The sequence below is a fragment of the Protopterus annectens genome, chromosome 5.part0 (genome assembly GCF_019279795.1).
Source record: "Protopterus annectens isolate FY-2018-M chromosome 5.part0, PAN1.0, whole genome shotgun sequence".
NCBI classification, from domain to species: domain Eukaryota; kingdom Metazoa; phylum Chordata; order Ceratodontiformes; family Protopteridae; genus Protopterus; species Protopterus annectens.
The window spans coordinates 507,539,900-507,556,813 of record NC_056735.1 but is presented as its reverse complement, the minus strand read 5'-3'; the positions used below and the strand labels follow the sequence as shown (position 1 = coordinate 507,556,813).

The following is a 16,914-nucleotide window of genomic DNA, read 5'->3' as shown; positions in this document are numbered from 1 at the left end:
ATGGCACCATATAGAAGCTTGTACAACCATTGCATACATATCAATGACACCATATAGAAGCTTGTACAACCATTGCGTACATATCAATGACACCAGGTAGAAGCTTGTACAACCAATGACTACATATAATGAAGCCACATAGAAGCTTGTACAACTAACTGCCTAGATATGATGATGCCATGTAGAAGCTTTTACAACCATTGGCTACATATGATGACAGCAGATAGAGGCTTGCACAACCACTGCCTACAGATGATTAAGCCATGTAGAAGCTTGTACAACCAATGTCTACATATGATGACACCAGGTAGAAGCTTGTACAACCAAAACCCTACATATGATGAAATGACATAGAAGCTTGTACAATCAATGCCTACATATGATGAAGCCATTTTTTGCCCTCAAGCAATGATTAGTCCCTCTGATCTTTCCTAGCTTAAGGGTTTTATGAATGCTATCCCATTTCAAGAAGAATAATTAAGCAAAGGAAGATCAAGGAAATCTGTTTCCAAATGATCCTTGAAATTGATATAATGCACTAGTCTAGTTACCTTTTCACAGCACAAAAAAACAGACAAATTCTCACACACACTCACTCACACACACACACACACACACACACACACACACACACACACACACACACACACACACACACACACACACACACACACACACACACACACACACACACACACACACACACACATTAGCTGTTTTAAAGAAAGGTATTCAGCTATTCTTCAAAAAAGAGTAAACATTTGTTCATGTAAGGAGATTACTTCTTTACTTGTGAAAGGTGGATACAGCTACAGCTATGCAGATATAATCAGTGACCTGACACCAAGGGAAAATGGGCTTGCACTGCCACATCTACCAATGAGGGAAGAGATCAGACGCTGCACCTTTCCAATACATGTCCTTCCGTCTCCCCTAGGTAATAATGCATAGCGAGATGTTCAACTACTACAAAAACTGAAATTCACGTTTTGCTTCATTTTCCTCCCCAGAAATAGAAGAGCATTTCATGCAGCTTCTGTGCACCATATGGTGCTAAAAAACAAGTCATCCCGTAATATCCTGTAATGTGTTATTGTTTCCCACAAAAAAGGGACTTCAGCAGGCAATCAGTGTAATGTACATACAAGAGATTCACCATGAAAATCAGAGCTATTCAGTATGGAAACTATAAAATGTGGTTCAAATTATTTCAGACTTATGAAGAAAGTATAGATTATAACTGCTGCCTGATTGCTCTCAAGACAGGCTCTACGGCAGTATATTTTCACAAGTGGTAGACCATTTTCTGTGCTCTGACACTCAGTTTGTTAAACATGGATCTGACTGTACTGAACTTTTCAAAATGTTTTACATTTCACAGCTGCAGAGGATGTGTTAAATTACTCAGCCATAAGGGTATGAGCACAGCAACTATTCAGATTAATGTTTTTGCTGTAATGACAACCTATTCTTGACACTCACAGCAGGCAAAGAATATTGTCTTCTCACTGGAACCTCACATCTATTTTCTAAGTCCAGTGAATGTATTACTTCTGTGAATTTACAGTATCTTTAAATAGTACACAGCAGAAAAAAGAGCTGTAACCTTTACTTAGAACTGAAAATCTCTAGCAGCCAGTATTTCTCTAATCACTACTCTGCAGTCTATTTTTCAAGATACGTGTCAGAAAATTGCTGAGACTCTCATGGCTTATTCAAACAGTACTCTGGTGTAGATGAAGTGCCAGAAACCTATGGACAGTTACTACCCAAGAATTCTTCCATTTATAGTATGGTTTTACGACTACACAAAATAAAAATGGTATCTAGCGTCTTGTGAAATTATTACACTCCACGCTACACTTCAGAGAAGCAGACAGACACATGATGTCACAGCTTTTGTCTGCCTTGAAAGAATTTTGTACAATGAACAAAATAATTCAGTGCTTTTTTTTCACACCATTTCTTCTTATGGAATGCTGCATTATTCCTTCCATTTATTAAAAGGTTATTTATTTGTTAAGTTGTAATTACTACTTATCAGACAGCCTGCAACATTGTCCTTTTACCACTTCTGCATTTAAAATATACTGAAATTGTATGATTTTGCTTAACATGCTGACTTACTTCTTTCTTTTCTTTAGCCCTTACTTAAAGACCTTATGCGTATTATGAGCATTTTGGATGGAAAAGAAATGAAATGTCAATCCTCTGTGCAGAAGAACATCTAGCTATTTCTTTGTTCTGTCAGTTTGCCATAGAATGTGATTGATGTGGACATACAATGCCTCAGGCATTTTGTCTTATGACCCACCATGGACCATGGTAAAATAAATATCCTTAAATATTTATATATGATTGCTGTACTCTCTGTCATTCATCGATTGTCAATTAATTTGTTAACAAATTATACCTAGCAGATTCCAAAAGAAAAAGCAAAATTTCTTCTTTCTGCTACTTTATACATATATATATATATATATATATATATATATATATGTGTGTATATATATATATATATATATATATATATATATATATATATATATATATATATATATATATATACATAACACACACGCGCACGCGCGGGCAAGAGACAGAGGCAAGAAAAGCTGAGTATTAGGAACCTGAACTGGCTGTACTTAATCAAATTTTACAAGGTATTAACATGACTAAAACTGGACATAATGTGACGGTATTAATTAAACATTACTGCAGAAGCTACTGCAGTAAGAATAGTGCAGAAAAAGTAAACTAAACTGAAACTGCTTTCAAACACCAGTAACATGAACTGTATAGTAGGTGTGATTGTGTGAAAACCGTAAAGCTATGAGTAAGGACCCCATGAATAAAGCAAACTGGAAATTATACCATGATCCCCCCAAAACGTGCACGCTGATTGGCCAGCGTGCCCGTTGTAAATCGAGTTATACTAATGGAAAAAGGTCCGGTCGCCCGGACTTTTTTCCATTAGCATAACTCGTTTTTTTTAAACACTGTCTCGCTATGTTAAATGGGTTTAACATAGCGAGACAGCTTTAAAATAAGCAACGGAGATCTCCGTTGCTTATTTTAAAGCTGTCTCGCTATGTTAAACCCATTTAACATAGCGAGGCAGTGTTTAAAAAAAAAAGCAATGGAGAAAGCAAGATCTCCGTTGCTTTTTTTAGTGTCTCGCTATGTTAAATGAGTTTAACATAGCGAGACAGTTAAAAAAGCAACGGAGATGTCCGCTGCTTATTTTAAAACTGTCTCGCTATGTTAAACTCATTTAACATAGCGAGACATAAAAAGCAACGGAGATCTTGCTTTCTCCGTTGCTTTTGCCCACAGCTCTGATGTACTGCGCAGGCGCGCAGTACATCAGAACTGCCGCGGATGCCAGACATCTGCGGAAGGGCAGTAAACAGGCATTATACTATGCCATTATTTAAGAAAAGTAACAGTTTCTTTTCTTAAATAATGTCATGGTATAATAGCAATAACCCACTTCTGGGTGTGGGTAATGCTAAATTTACCCACGGTTGGCTTTGTTTGGCATGCCAACCGTGGGTAAATTTAGCATTACCCACACCCAGGCGTGGGTTATTGCTATAGTATTCCATGGTAATCTGCCAGCAAGGTGTAGAGATTGTAGGGGCGACGATATGACTAAAGATTAGAGCAGCTAAAGTTACTCTCTCTCTCTCTCTCTCTCTCACTTTAGAGGCAAAAAAAAACAAGGGTGGGATCATGATATGGATGCATAAGGTCATGTCAGGGAAATATAAAGGAGTTGTTCTATACATGAAAGACTCTAGGAGGAGAGGACTGGCAGTAGAATATAGGGAAAAAACTAACTCCTAGATCTGCATAAGCATTTTGTCACATTCACAGATGTGGAATGAACTGCTGGAATGGATGCTAGATTTAGAATCCACCTAAGTATTCTGGAGGTAGTGGATCACAGAATAAGACTGAAAGAAACTACAGACATAGAGGGGTGGCAGAGAGCTAAATGCATTAAAGGGAGGAATAAATATGATCATTACTGTCTACTGCTGCCAGGGAAGTATAACATGAAGCACCAGAGAGAGTAACGTGAGAATCCTAATAAAGTATTAAATGCAGACATAGTTATATCCCTTTGTAGTACACAGAACCCTTAATAAAAACTAAGTGGACACATTCTACCTAGTTATTCTCATGCACACGACATGCATTGGTCCTTTTCCAGGTATGAAACATAAAATGATATTCTTTATAACCCAGAAAAAACAGAAAAATATTTTTCTGCATAAAGTAATTTGCCTGATATTCACCAGTGCTTGGTCAGACAAATATATCTATTATCTACACATGCACAGCAAATAGCTACGACTTTATCCCTAGTATTATGGGCTGTTGGTTCCTGTTCCCATCATTACTTGGTACCCGTAACCTTGATTTAATAAGTTAGACATTGCAAACCATGTGCCAACTTCCAATTCTGGAATTCATTTTTAACCGTGAAAAGACACAAGTCCATAACTGCTTGGCAGCATAAGTGAGGAGGTACAGGCATTTCCAGTGGAGACCACATGTATAATTTGCATTAGTTGCACCCCTGGATTGCTGCATTACCATGCGGTTGCCCATTGGGTTCATTGACCACAATAATGCTACCACTAGTGAAAAACATTAGTGATAAAGTAGTCTACGAGTCAGAAAGAGTTACCATGAGGGGAAGCTGCTGGTTGTAAGGCATCCTGTGTATCTTTTCTCAATCCCTAGGACTGTGTACTTGTGTCATAGTACTACACACATCAATGGTTTTAAAAAAGCACTTGGAAAATATAGATCATTGTAAATTAATATAACAAGTGAGCATCCACGGATGTTCACATGTGATTTTGCATTTAAATATTCAGGATTGTTTAAAGTGTTTTAGAACAACATCTACTGTGGCATAAGGTATGATGAAAGAAGGTCTGCCTAAACATGTGCTAAATGAAAATGTGTGTGTACAGGATCTGAAGTAAATGTCAGTGAACAAGAAAAATATCTTGCGATATTCAGCTAAAATGTTACTTTCAGACCATAGTGATATTCCATAAAATGCCTCATTCAGTTCAGAGTAATATTCCATTTCAGAAAATTGTGCATTTGTATAAAATCATATGTCTCTTGCCAAAGTTACATACAAAACAATAAATACATTTAAGAAAGTAATAAATATCTTCAACAGAAAAGTAAAATGTACATAATGTAATAATGTAGACTTGTCTGAAGCCTTTCTCTTCTTATTGCTACCATTACAAGTCTCTGGGAGGCCATATATGATGGCTTATTGGGCAGGTGTTAGTGGAAGCTTACTGTTAATAATGTCATCCTTTTCAAACACTGACATGCTACCAGCACCATAGCATGACATGGAGTACTACTACTACTCATATATGTGTATGCCAGTATGCCATGCTATGGTGCTGGTAGCATGGCATGGACTACTATTACTACTCATACATGTGCATGCTAATGAAGGTACCCATATGGCTGGCAATCCTGACAGAATACACAAATCTCTGCTATAAAATCTCCTCCATGCATACCACTCAAATGTCCTGAATTTTGAAGAAACTGAGGATTTTTGCCTCATACTTTTGAACTTTTCTCCATAACATTTGTGTTTTACTAGATTCATAGGTTGGTACTAGGCTATCAGCCCTAGGTCCTATACAAGCCTAGCCATAACAATTCCCTGGTTATTTCTTCCTACACTATTTACTTTCCTGGACCCCTGTCTAGCAGGGTGACTGACGTGATCCCTGGGGTGAATTTCCTATCTCCCATCCAGTCATCAAAGTTCCTTTTGAAGAGGGCCAAAGAGGTGCTCTGCTTGACATGTATGGGCAGTCTATTCCAGAGTCTGGGGAGTCTCTGGTTCAGGAACCTATCCCTCCAACATGTTTTCTTTATTGTGATGACAAGGTTTAGATCCCTAAAGTGTGTGGCTCTGAGGGATTGGGATTTCTTTAAGTGTAGCATGTCCAACAGCTCTGGGTTTGACATGGCCTTGTATGTTTAACAGAGATCGCCTCGGAGTAGACAATATGCAACAGAGTATAGCTGGAGTTTTTTAAGACAGTCAGCATAGGACATCTGCTTTAGGCCTGTGATTCTTTTAGTGAGGTATTTCTGCGGCCTTTCCAATTGTTGCACATGTCTTGAGAGGTACATACCAAATGGGGCGTTGTATTCTATAATGGGTCTAATGAGGGATGAGTACAGTGGGACACTGACCTCCTTTTTTCTGGACGAAAAGCCCTTAGTGATGAGGTGTGCCACATAGAAGGATTTCCTGACTGTTGTGGCGATGTGGTTATTGAAGGTGAGTCCACTGTCCACCTGTGTCCCTAAGTCTCTTATCACACTTTTGGCGTTTAGTGTACTGCCACCTATGTGGTAATTCATGGGTACATGTTTTTCACCAAAGGGGATAACTATACATTTCTTGGCACTGAGCTTGAGTCCATGGGTCTGGCACCAAGCATCTGCTTCTGTAAGGCCCTTTTGTAGAGTATCAACATCATTTGGGGATTCAATAATGGCTCCCAGTTTGCAGTCATCTGCGAACTTTGTTAGCCAAAGTCCCTTAGTGTTGACCTGTACTTCAGAGAAGTAGATGCCAAACAAGAGAGGTCCCAGGACTGAACCCTGAGGGACTCCACTTGTCACTTGTCTGGAGTTGGATTTGGAGTCAGCTACTTTTACAATGTGGGTTCTGTCAGTAAGCCAGTTGGCAACCCATCGAGTGATGTAGGAATTAATGCCCAGCTTAGTAAGTTTATCTATGATTCCAGAGGGGGGATAGTGTCAAAGGCCTTGGCAAGGTCCAGATAGGCTGTGTGGACTGTCTTATCCTTGTCCACGGCTCTGGAGACTGATTTGAAGAAGTCAATCAGGTTCAGGAGACAAGATCGGCCCTTCACGAATGCAAACTGGGTGGGGTCCAGTGTTTTAAGGTTGCCAATGTCTTTGTTTATAAGTTCCATGATGATACGTTCCATGGCCTTGCAGATCAGGCTCGTCAGACTGAAGGGGCGGTAGTTCCCGGGATACAAGGTGGATCCACCCTTGTGGAGTGGGATAACTGTAGCTGTGCACCACTCAGTGGGCATGAAGCCTGAGGTGAGGGTATGATTAAACATGATACTTAGGTGAGGTGCCAGTTCATTTTGTAGTTCATGTAGTACACAGCCCAGGATGTCATCTGGTCCCACGGATGCTGTATTCTTAGCTTTGGAGAGTGCGTTTTTTACCTGTGTGGCCATTATTACCAGAATTCTGCAATCTTCCGGTATTGAGATGGGCCATTTAGGTGGTGAAAGGGGGGTGAAGTTGGCATTGAATCGATCTGCCAGGATATTGGCAATATCCTTAGGATCAGTATATTTAATGCCATTCTGTTGTAGCTCAGAGCAGATCTGAGCATTGCCATTTAGATTCTTGACATAGTTATAGAATGCCTTGTGGTTGTCTTTGGAATCTTTGGCAATTTTATTTTCGTAACTAGCTTTGGAGGATTTTATGAGGGATCTTAGCTTCTTACTGAGGCTGGTAAGGGAGTTTTTTGCATCCTGGGATTTTACTCTTTTCTGCAACAGTTTCTTCCTTTTGTTGTAAAGTTTGTTTACGGCAGGGAACCACCAGATTGGCTTCCTTTTTTTGGAGGAGAGCATCTTGGTTCTATTTGGGATGGCACGATTCATGCATAAGTGGATGTGCTCGTACAGTGCCTTAGTGTAGGACTCAGCAGTCGAACTTTCAGTTCACGTCTGCATGGGTGTCATGAAGTTTGCAACTTCTGACTTGAGTAGCATGAAGTTGGCTTTGGAGAAGTTTTTTATGGAGGTTTCCTTTCTGGGGGGAGAGGGTGGGATGTGGATGTTAAGGGTGATTAGCAACCTGACCAACGAGGGGGTGACCATAGGTGTGGAGCATCAATTTCCCATGTTGGCAATGACCAGGTCTAGGATATCGGACTCCCTGGTGGGACTATGGATTAGTTGATCCAGGGCATTGGAATTTATGAATTCCAAGAACTGCTGGGCAAAGGTGTTGGTACATGAGTAGTTTTCCCAGTTAATGGCAGGGTAGTTGAAATCACCATGTATTAGGGTGTTTGGTTGTATATTAATATTTTCCAGTATGTTTAGAAAGGTGTAGTGAGAATCTTGGGGCATGGTGGGGGATCTGTAGCAAGCTACAATTTGGATTGCAGTCTTACCTAGTGTTAGTTGCACCTGGAGAATTTCAGATGCATTGTGTTAGGCAACTAACCTGGTGGTGTGAATATCCTTGGTGAATATGGACACTCCTCCACCTTTAGTGTTTCGATCCTGGTTTGGGGGCCGCAATGTGTGGTAAGAGTTGTAGCCTGGTATTGCAGGGGTGCTCTCTGGAGCCTTGAACCAGGTCTCAGTTACTGCACAGATATCAATGTTCTCCATTTTTAGGAGTGCCTTGAGAGAGTGCATTTTGAGGTTTAGACTTCTAGCATTGAATAACACTACCTTCAGATTTTGCATGCTTGCACCTGTTATGGTGGTGGTTTTGTCCTTTGAACTTTGCCTGAAAAAGGCACTATAGGGGTGGCAAGAGCCTTTGCCAGTAACCTGAATCCTAGGGGCGACAGGTGCAGACCATCTCTGGCAAAGCATTGTGGTCTGTCGATCATGTCATCCCAGGCAGACAGCTACTGGATCCCCTTTGAATGACACCAGAAGCTTAGCCAATTGTTGAAGTCAATCATTTTGTCCTTATATTGTGTTATCATTTTGGGCGAAGGCAGGATGCTACTCAGGGCTAGGGTCATACCTGCCTGGATCACATGATCTGAGAGCTCTTCCATGTCTCTTTTCATGTAGTCCAGGGAGGTACGTCTCAAGTCATTCACTCCAACATGGACAATGACAGAGTCATATTTGTACTTGTTGTGGAGTGACTTGAGTGCAAGAGTTATGTGGCAGATCCTGGCATCCGACAGGCAGCTCACTGTAATTTTCTCGTTGTTCAGCCTGGTGAGTGAAACATCAGTGTGCCTGACTATAGTCACCTATGACTAAAGTGTTAGGTACATTTTCTTGCCTTAGGGGCTGCTGCTAGGTGGCACACTGGTGTTATGAGTTGTGTGACACTTTGGTTGTGATTGGTGTTTGTTTGCGTTTCAGCTTCGGAGGTCCTTGTTGCTTGGGCAGGTTAGAGTTAAGGGACTCTGCATATGTGGATTTAGTGTTGCTATGTGTGGGTGTTGGTGGTGTGCGTTTAGAAGGGCTATGTATTGCTTGAGGTGTAGTGCAGGTGTTAACCTTCTTCTCTTGACTTCTAGCACAATCTTGGGTGGAGAGAGCTTTGCTTCCAATTTGGCTATGTAAGTGTATCTCTCACAGGTTGTAGTGTTGGGTGGCAGGAGGAGAGGGTTGTCTGTGTACATGAGGCAACTGCTGCATTGCCCCCGTGTGCCCAAATTCACCAGGTGGACAGGAGAAATCAACGGACGCTGACCTATGGACATGCCTGGTTTGGTGCTTTTTTCTGAAAAGTACAGGAGCTGTTTTCCCTTACCTTAGAAAGGTACTTTGCAATTATAGGCTGTTTAGTGCCTATGATTAATTTCTCCTTATTAATAAGGAGAGTTGAGTGTTTGTATCAGTTTAAGGCTTCCTAGTGCTTTCCAGCAGATATTAGAGCAAGTGCTAGCCACAGGGATGCTTAAAGGTAAGATAAAAAAAATTTTTATCCTAAACACTGCAGTGTGCACTACAGAAGTTAGATGTGAAAGTAGGTAACAAGTTTTACCTGTCTAAAAAGTTAAGTTTTAGTGGAGAGTCACTATTTTTAAAACAGCAAGATAGATTGAAAGGGGTGATCACTTTTGTACTCTGGTACTATGGAATACAGTAGAATGGCCAATAAATTTAAATAGCTGAAGGGGAGTGATTTCACAAAATGATAATTTTGTGCTTACTCACACAAGCCAGTGAAAGCAGAGAGGAAATGAGATATATGGTCAAATTAACATAAGAGGCAGGCAACTAGAAAAACAGTGGTATTTAAGAAATGACAGGGACAGGGTGTGGGGGTGGGGAAAAATTTCTGCCTGACTCACAAGAGACAGAGTTGTGGGGTCTTTTGAAGTTTTAATATGCAGTTAAAAGCAGAACACAAGCAAAACACAAGGTTGTTGTTTGTCTTTTGGCTTTTCCCGGTAAGGGGTCACCACAGCGGAACTCCGGTCCGCTAATGATTGGCAGTAAATTTTTATGAAACGCCGAGATGTCAACTCGATGCCCAACCTTCAACGAAGGCACGCCCATTTATGCACGCATGTCTTTTGAATGCTACCCAACCGCGGGGAGGACATGCAGACTCCACATAGAAGGCACTCCCAAGCCCAGCCGAGAATCAAACGGGAGAACCTCTTGCTGTGAAGTAACAATGCTACCGCCGTACCACCTCGGCATAAGCAAAACACAAGGTAAAGAAAACAAATCACAACAGACCATAATATAAAAATATAAAAATGCAATAAAATAATACAAAATACAACAAATAAAAAACAAACCAACCTTTCCCTCACAGCAAAGTGTAGCAGAGTCTGGGTGAGCCTTTCCAATATAGCAAATTATTCAAAATTAAAGTCACTAAGTAACAGTGGACTTTTGATTTTCTGACATCTTACCCTTCAGAAAATGCATGCCAATGCAATGCTTACTGTTGTAACAACTTTTTAATTATTTTTTAAGAGCAATATATAAAATATTTCCTTGATTTTAGGCCTTTGCCCCCCCTCCCGGATTTTTTTTTGTATTGTCTAGAAATCTTGTGCTAAGAACTTGAGAACTATGCCCTCAAAAGATGAGATGTAAAATATATCTACTGTCAAACCTCTAGACTTGAGGACATTACTAGTAGAATGGTTTTGCAAGGAAGTAAACTGTCAGAAAAGTGAACATCATTTGCAGATGGACCACTCTGTTTATACTTCCACACTGTTAAGAACATCAACACAATACCACAATATAACACACACTCATGATGTTAATGAATCCCTGTATACCTCATTTTCCAACACTCGCATGCCTATATGTACAGTTATTTTCCAGCAAAACATGTCTATGATGCTTTCAATAAAATGTGAAAACTGTCGAACTGCATATAGGATGGCGTCCAAGAAAATGCCTCTTGATCTTTCCATGTGTATCTGTGAGAACCATTATAGCCTGGCATCTTTCTCACTGTGCTTTCCCTTCAAGCTGCAAATAAATGCTGTCTACTGCATAAGACAAACAGCATAAGAGCATTTCTAGAAGGTATCATGTACACAATATCTTACTGGTAACATGGCCTTCTTGCTCTCTGTTACGGATTCCGTCAGCTTAACTTGCACTGAATTTTAATTAAATTCTAATTTTCTCTTAATATACTTCTACTATTTTATGGTTATGACAACTTAGTAGCATTAAATTCCATGTGTTAACTCGGTTTTCTCTAAAGCTCCATACAGACTTGCACCTTTATTTGGCTGTAACTGCAGACAGCAGGATTGCATTCCATATTTAACTCTTATCTCTCTGTTTTACTCAGTTTCTGTTTATAACTCTTTACCTTGTTTCTACTTACTCAGAATACAGTCCGCAAAATAATGTGATTGAATTTTTATAGGCTGGATAATGTTAGATTTACTACAGGCAATGACAGAGCTAAAGATCTAACACCTATTATTAATACTAGACTTGTGATATTCATATTAGAGGACAAACTGTGAATATTTTAAGCCATTTATCTCCATGTTTCCTTGCATTTTTTGAATTATCACTGGAGAGAGGAGAACAACATATGACAATAAAATATGCAGTTGTTAGAAATGCTTACACTTGCACAGACCATCATGAAATACAACTGTATGGATGATACTCTGTCCTTCCACCTTTAGAGTTTTGCTCAATCTGTAAAATTTTACATTACAGTTATCAGCAGATAAGCATCCAAATAAATATAAATCTCAAAGTAAGGAGGTGTATACACACACACACACACACACACACACACACACACACACACACACACACACACACACACACACACACACACACACACACACACACACACACACACACACACACACACACACACACACACACACACACACACACACACACACACACACACACACACACACACACACACACACACACACACACACACACACACACACACACACACACACACACACACACACACACACACACACACACACACACACACACACACACACACACACACACACACACACACACACACACACACACACACACACACACACACACACACACACACACACACACACACACACACACACACACACACACACACACACACACACACACACACACACACACACACACACATGCACGCGCGCACAGTAAAGCATTTTTTACCAGCAACTCAAAGCTGAACTGCAATAAATCTGTGAAAAAATGGATTAAATGTAAAAACTTATAGCACGATAAAAGTATTATATGAAATACTTCTCTGTTTAATCATCTGAAAACTAAAAATGTGTTCATACCAGATTTCTCTCAACTGGGAAAGGTCAAGGTTAGTTAGTCATAAGAACATTTAGCTTTCCTCAATTTATATTCAAGGCTTCTATGATATATAATAACAAGTAACATTTTTAAGATAACATTTTTTATGTAAAGCCAACAAATAAAATGTATCACCATGTTTCTACTCAACTTCTGCAATAATAGACTCCCTTCCTAAGAAAGTGAACTTTTCATGAAAGCCAAGGTATAATTGAGTTTTTCATATCTCAAGGCATTTTAAAATTCATGAATTTTCTTATCAGTTTACACTGAAGCAAAAGTATTTTCCAATTCTACTTTTCACATGTTGAATATTAATGCAATGTGTTAAAAAATGATACGGACATATTTTAAGGGCTGTTTCACAGCATTTTAAAAGTAAAGAATTTAATCTACTGCATTACCTGTTACAGAGCTATCTAAATTATCCATGCTAGATCCTGGGGTATGCTCGATACCTCTAAGTGGCCTAGCAATTTCTACACCTTCTTCATCTTCATCGTCTTCTTCATCTGGCATTGCTGCCTCCAAGCTTGAAAGTAGTGTACTTGAAATGTATCCCATTGGTGGAACAGGGGTCTGAGGGGGGTGTAGTCCTTGTATGTTCCTAAGTAAAAATAAAAAAAAATTAAATAATAATAGTGCTGGATACCTAAAAGAATACTTCAGAACACTTAAACAGCATTTTAAATGAGTTACTTCAAAAGCATGTGATTGGGATAACAGGGTCTGCATAGGTCTTTATCATGTACCAAAGCCATGTTTCAGAGATGCCTTATGTACTACATGCCACATAGCATGGAGGGTGTCTTATTCACGGTATAGATGGACATGTGATGAAGACACAGGAACTCAAGCTTGTTAGTACCTATTCCGTGAGCTATATAATGAAAGGAACAGATCACCGAACAGCAGTTGAATGCATCATTCATCACATTTATCTACTTGTCTCCACTGCACAGCACAGGGGTCCAGGGAAGTAAATATTGTGGAAAGAAATATTCAGGGAATTGTTATGGCTAGGCTTGTATAGGCCCTAAGGCCGATAGCCTAGTACCAACCAATGAACCTATGAACATAGTGTTCCAGGGATGCTGGATGCTGCAGCAGTAAGACCCACAGACAGGTGGCACTATGTACCTTTCAATTAAGAACAGTGCTTCAGGTGCTCATAGAAGAAGGGTCTTTTTCAAAAAATGTTACAAAAGGCAAAAACACCTCCTGTTATGGGAGTATGGAACCCTGCCTGCAAGTGACATATTCAGAATCTTTTACTTCAGCATAAGACAATGGGGGAGCTAAGTCTACGACCAAAAAATGATGGTGATAAATGCCTCATAGCTGTTTTGCCGATTATCTATATCTGCTTTATAACTATGAAGGTAGAACTACTGGACATGTGCCATGATAGTACTTCACTTATCAATACAATGCTCCTTTCCAAAAGCAGATCGACAACTGGGAGAACAGCTGCATGGTCTTCTATGCAAGAGATTGCTGTGCTATGTATAAGAGCTACAAGCCCTAGTATGTAGGAAGGAGCAAAGCAGTTCAGAAACATACCAAACTACATTGTGTAGTATGACCTCGCCATGCTAGTATGCATTTGCATTTCATTTTACACATGAATGATGTTTCACACAGAATAGTGGTTGGTCACATTATGACCCACGACCAGACTGTATATTTGTCTACACTGGCCATTTCTGCATGCAGGAGAATGAACAGTGGTGTTGTGCTGTAACAGTTAAGTCTGAAACACTGGACTGTCTAGTATTAGTAGGTATGTATGCATCTGTATGTCTGGGTGTGGAGGGATCTCTGCACTTCTTTAAGTCTGATGTAATACATTTATAAGCAGCCTTGGTACGCAATGCAGCCGTCTTTGAGTTGTGCTGTTGTGGTTTGATTTATGTTGTGTAGCTTACTTCTATTCGCTCTGCACGTCTGCCTGCTTGGTGACCAATAACATTGTTCAATGAAAATATTTGTTCCAGCACCTCCAATGCCACTGGTTCACTGATCAACTCATTTATCCTGTGATAAGAACTCATTCTCAAATTCTTCCATGATTAACTTCCATTTACACATTTGTGAATTTCATTTTACAGTTATCTTTTATATTGCATTATATCCCAAGGCACTGTACTATAATATGTTATGACAATACAGTTTACTATGCTTATAAAAGTTGAACTGCAAGTTACCTTTAAATGAGTACCTTGAAAAGGCAGATGAACATCTAAATATTCAGATGAGAAAAAAGATTTACTTGTGGTTTGTGAGCAGCATTGCTTATTTTTCCTCAGTATTGGCTTTATTAATGACACAGTCCTATGCAAGTATGCATAAGAAAGAAACACATTTTGATGTCTTGTAAAAAACTCCTGGCACACCTAGTTTATCATGTCTCTAATTACTTGGAAAGATGCAAAATCCTCTCAAGCAATAGCTTATCTGTACCATCCTCTAAAGACCTTCTTTTTCCTCTGTCTTAAGAGCTCTTGAATTTTGTCACTAGTTTTGGACCTATGACTTCTCCAGAATGGATGAATGTTTTAAATTCATCTCCCCCACCAAAAAAAACAGTGCTTCCTTGTTCTTTCACTGGGATAACCTCCCTCTCCATGCATTTTCATATTAAATTATCTTATTCTAGGGCACTGTTAATCCAGATGGGAAACCTGCTGCCTAGTTTGAACGATCTGTCTTTGGCTGCAGGTTGCTAGGGCAGAAGAATTGGTCAAGTGAAGTACTGTGACTGAGTAAGGAATAGTGTTATGACTGAGGTGGATGAAAAAAGGTCTGAAACATCTGTGGGACATATGTATGCAGGACAAACCTGATAAAACTCTTTCACATCTGGAAGCCCGAGCCATAGAGGTTTGGTTCTTGCATGTACAGCTATGGAAGTGAGACATACACTGCTGAAGTCATAGTGTACATTGGCACTAATGAGGAATACACTGGGCAACGTTTGAACTTATAACTAAGCAACTGTTAACAATATGTTCAGGTAGTTGGGCTAAAAAGGACAGGAGGAAAATACCACATTTTCTTTATGTAACAGTAGCTGTGAGAAAGTGTAGCTGAAACACCATATCTGCATTGACATATATGCAAAATCCATAGCAGACAGTGTTAAGTAAAGGCATTTCAATGTTAAACTTTACTGCTACAATGCAAAGAGTGGCTTCTGTAGCAAGAAGCATTTTAGAAGGGGTTTGTAGTGACAGGCAAAATAGTAAAAATCCTGCAAGATTGCTATTTGCATGATAACAAAAAACAACTTAAGATAGTGCCAGACATCTAGAATTTGCAAGGGGAAGGGGCTATTGTTATTGTTTTATCCAGTCATTTTTCAGGTAGCTTGTAAAGGACAAATGTACAGAACATATATGCTGAAGGATGCTATCAGAAACGTGATATGAGGAGTGAAAAAGAGGTGGATGGGGTAAGTAGGACATAGTAATAGAAGAGGACTGTTGTTTAAGACAAAGAAGAAGGTATGATACCTGTTAATTTCTGGAGGTGGTGGCCCAGGCTAAAGAAATGGAAAAAGAAGATACATTTAAAAGTCAAAGAACTGCTAAGAGAAGACAATGACAGCAGAAAAGTGTTGTTTACGGCTCTTAATTAAGTGATAGATAAGTATCAGATGTATACGTGAGACTGGCTGGGGTTTAGAAAGGTAACAGCACAAGTTAAACAAGAATTAGTGAAAAGGGTGAGCTTAAATGTGGCCACTAAAAGTGAGGATAGAAGTGTGGGTGGATAAGGAGTGAGAAAAGGCAAGGAAAGGGAGCCTTGGGTAATCTGTATATCTCTTGGAAGAATTGATGTAAGGAAGGCAATGACAGAACTAAAGGAATATTGGGGAAGGGACAGTATGGTTTGGAAGGATGACTTTTGGTAGGAAATGTGATCCATTGCTTGAAAGGTTAGCTTGTGTGGACATGTAGTGATGCACATTGGTGACCCAGACAGTTCCAGTAGTAGTAGTAGGGGCAATGGGTCTTAAGAATCTACAATCAATTTAGATATGTTACTAATACATGTAACTTCATATAAATTACAGAAGGAGTCACTACCGGACACATTGAGGGTGTTGTGAAGAGCACTTCTGGCTAACATCAAAGACTGAAACAATACTATTTTCATGAACTTTAATCATACTTTGACTTAGTAATGGGGTCCATTCCCATCATGGTATTAGAACCCCACAAGACTTGGAGAAATGAAGAAAGTGAAAAAGTGATGTAAGAGGGCAGTGTCTGGACAACAGATGCTGGAGGTATGGAAA

At 39.6% G+C, this 16,914-nt stretch overlaps 1 protein-coding gene across 18 annotated transcripts in view; it reads right to left on the bottom strand.

The window, feature by feature from the left end:
- The window catches only part of ROBO2 (roundabout guidance receptor 2), a 1,870,921-nt gene that overhangs the window by 101,200 nt on the left and 1,752,807 nt on the right, over positions 1–16,914 (bottom strand). For all 18 annotated transcript variants that reach the window (XM_044072440.1, XM_044072432.1, XM_044072427.1 and 15 more), the window contains one exon: positions 13,016–13,218. In XM_044072440.1, coding sequence (XP_043928375.1) covers positions 13,016–13,218 — 203 coding nt within the window. The remainder of the gene's footprint in view (positions 1–13,015; positions 13,219–16,914) is intronic.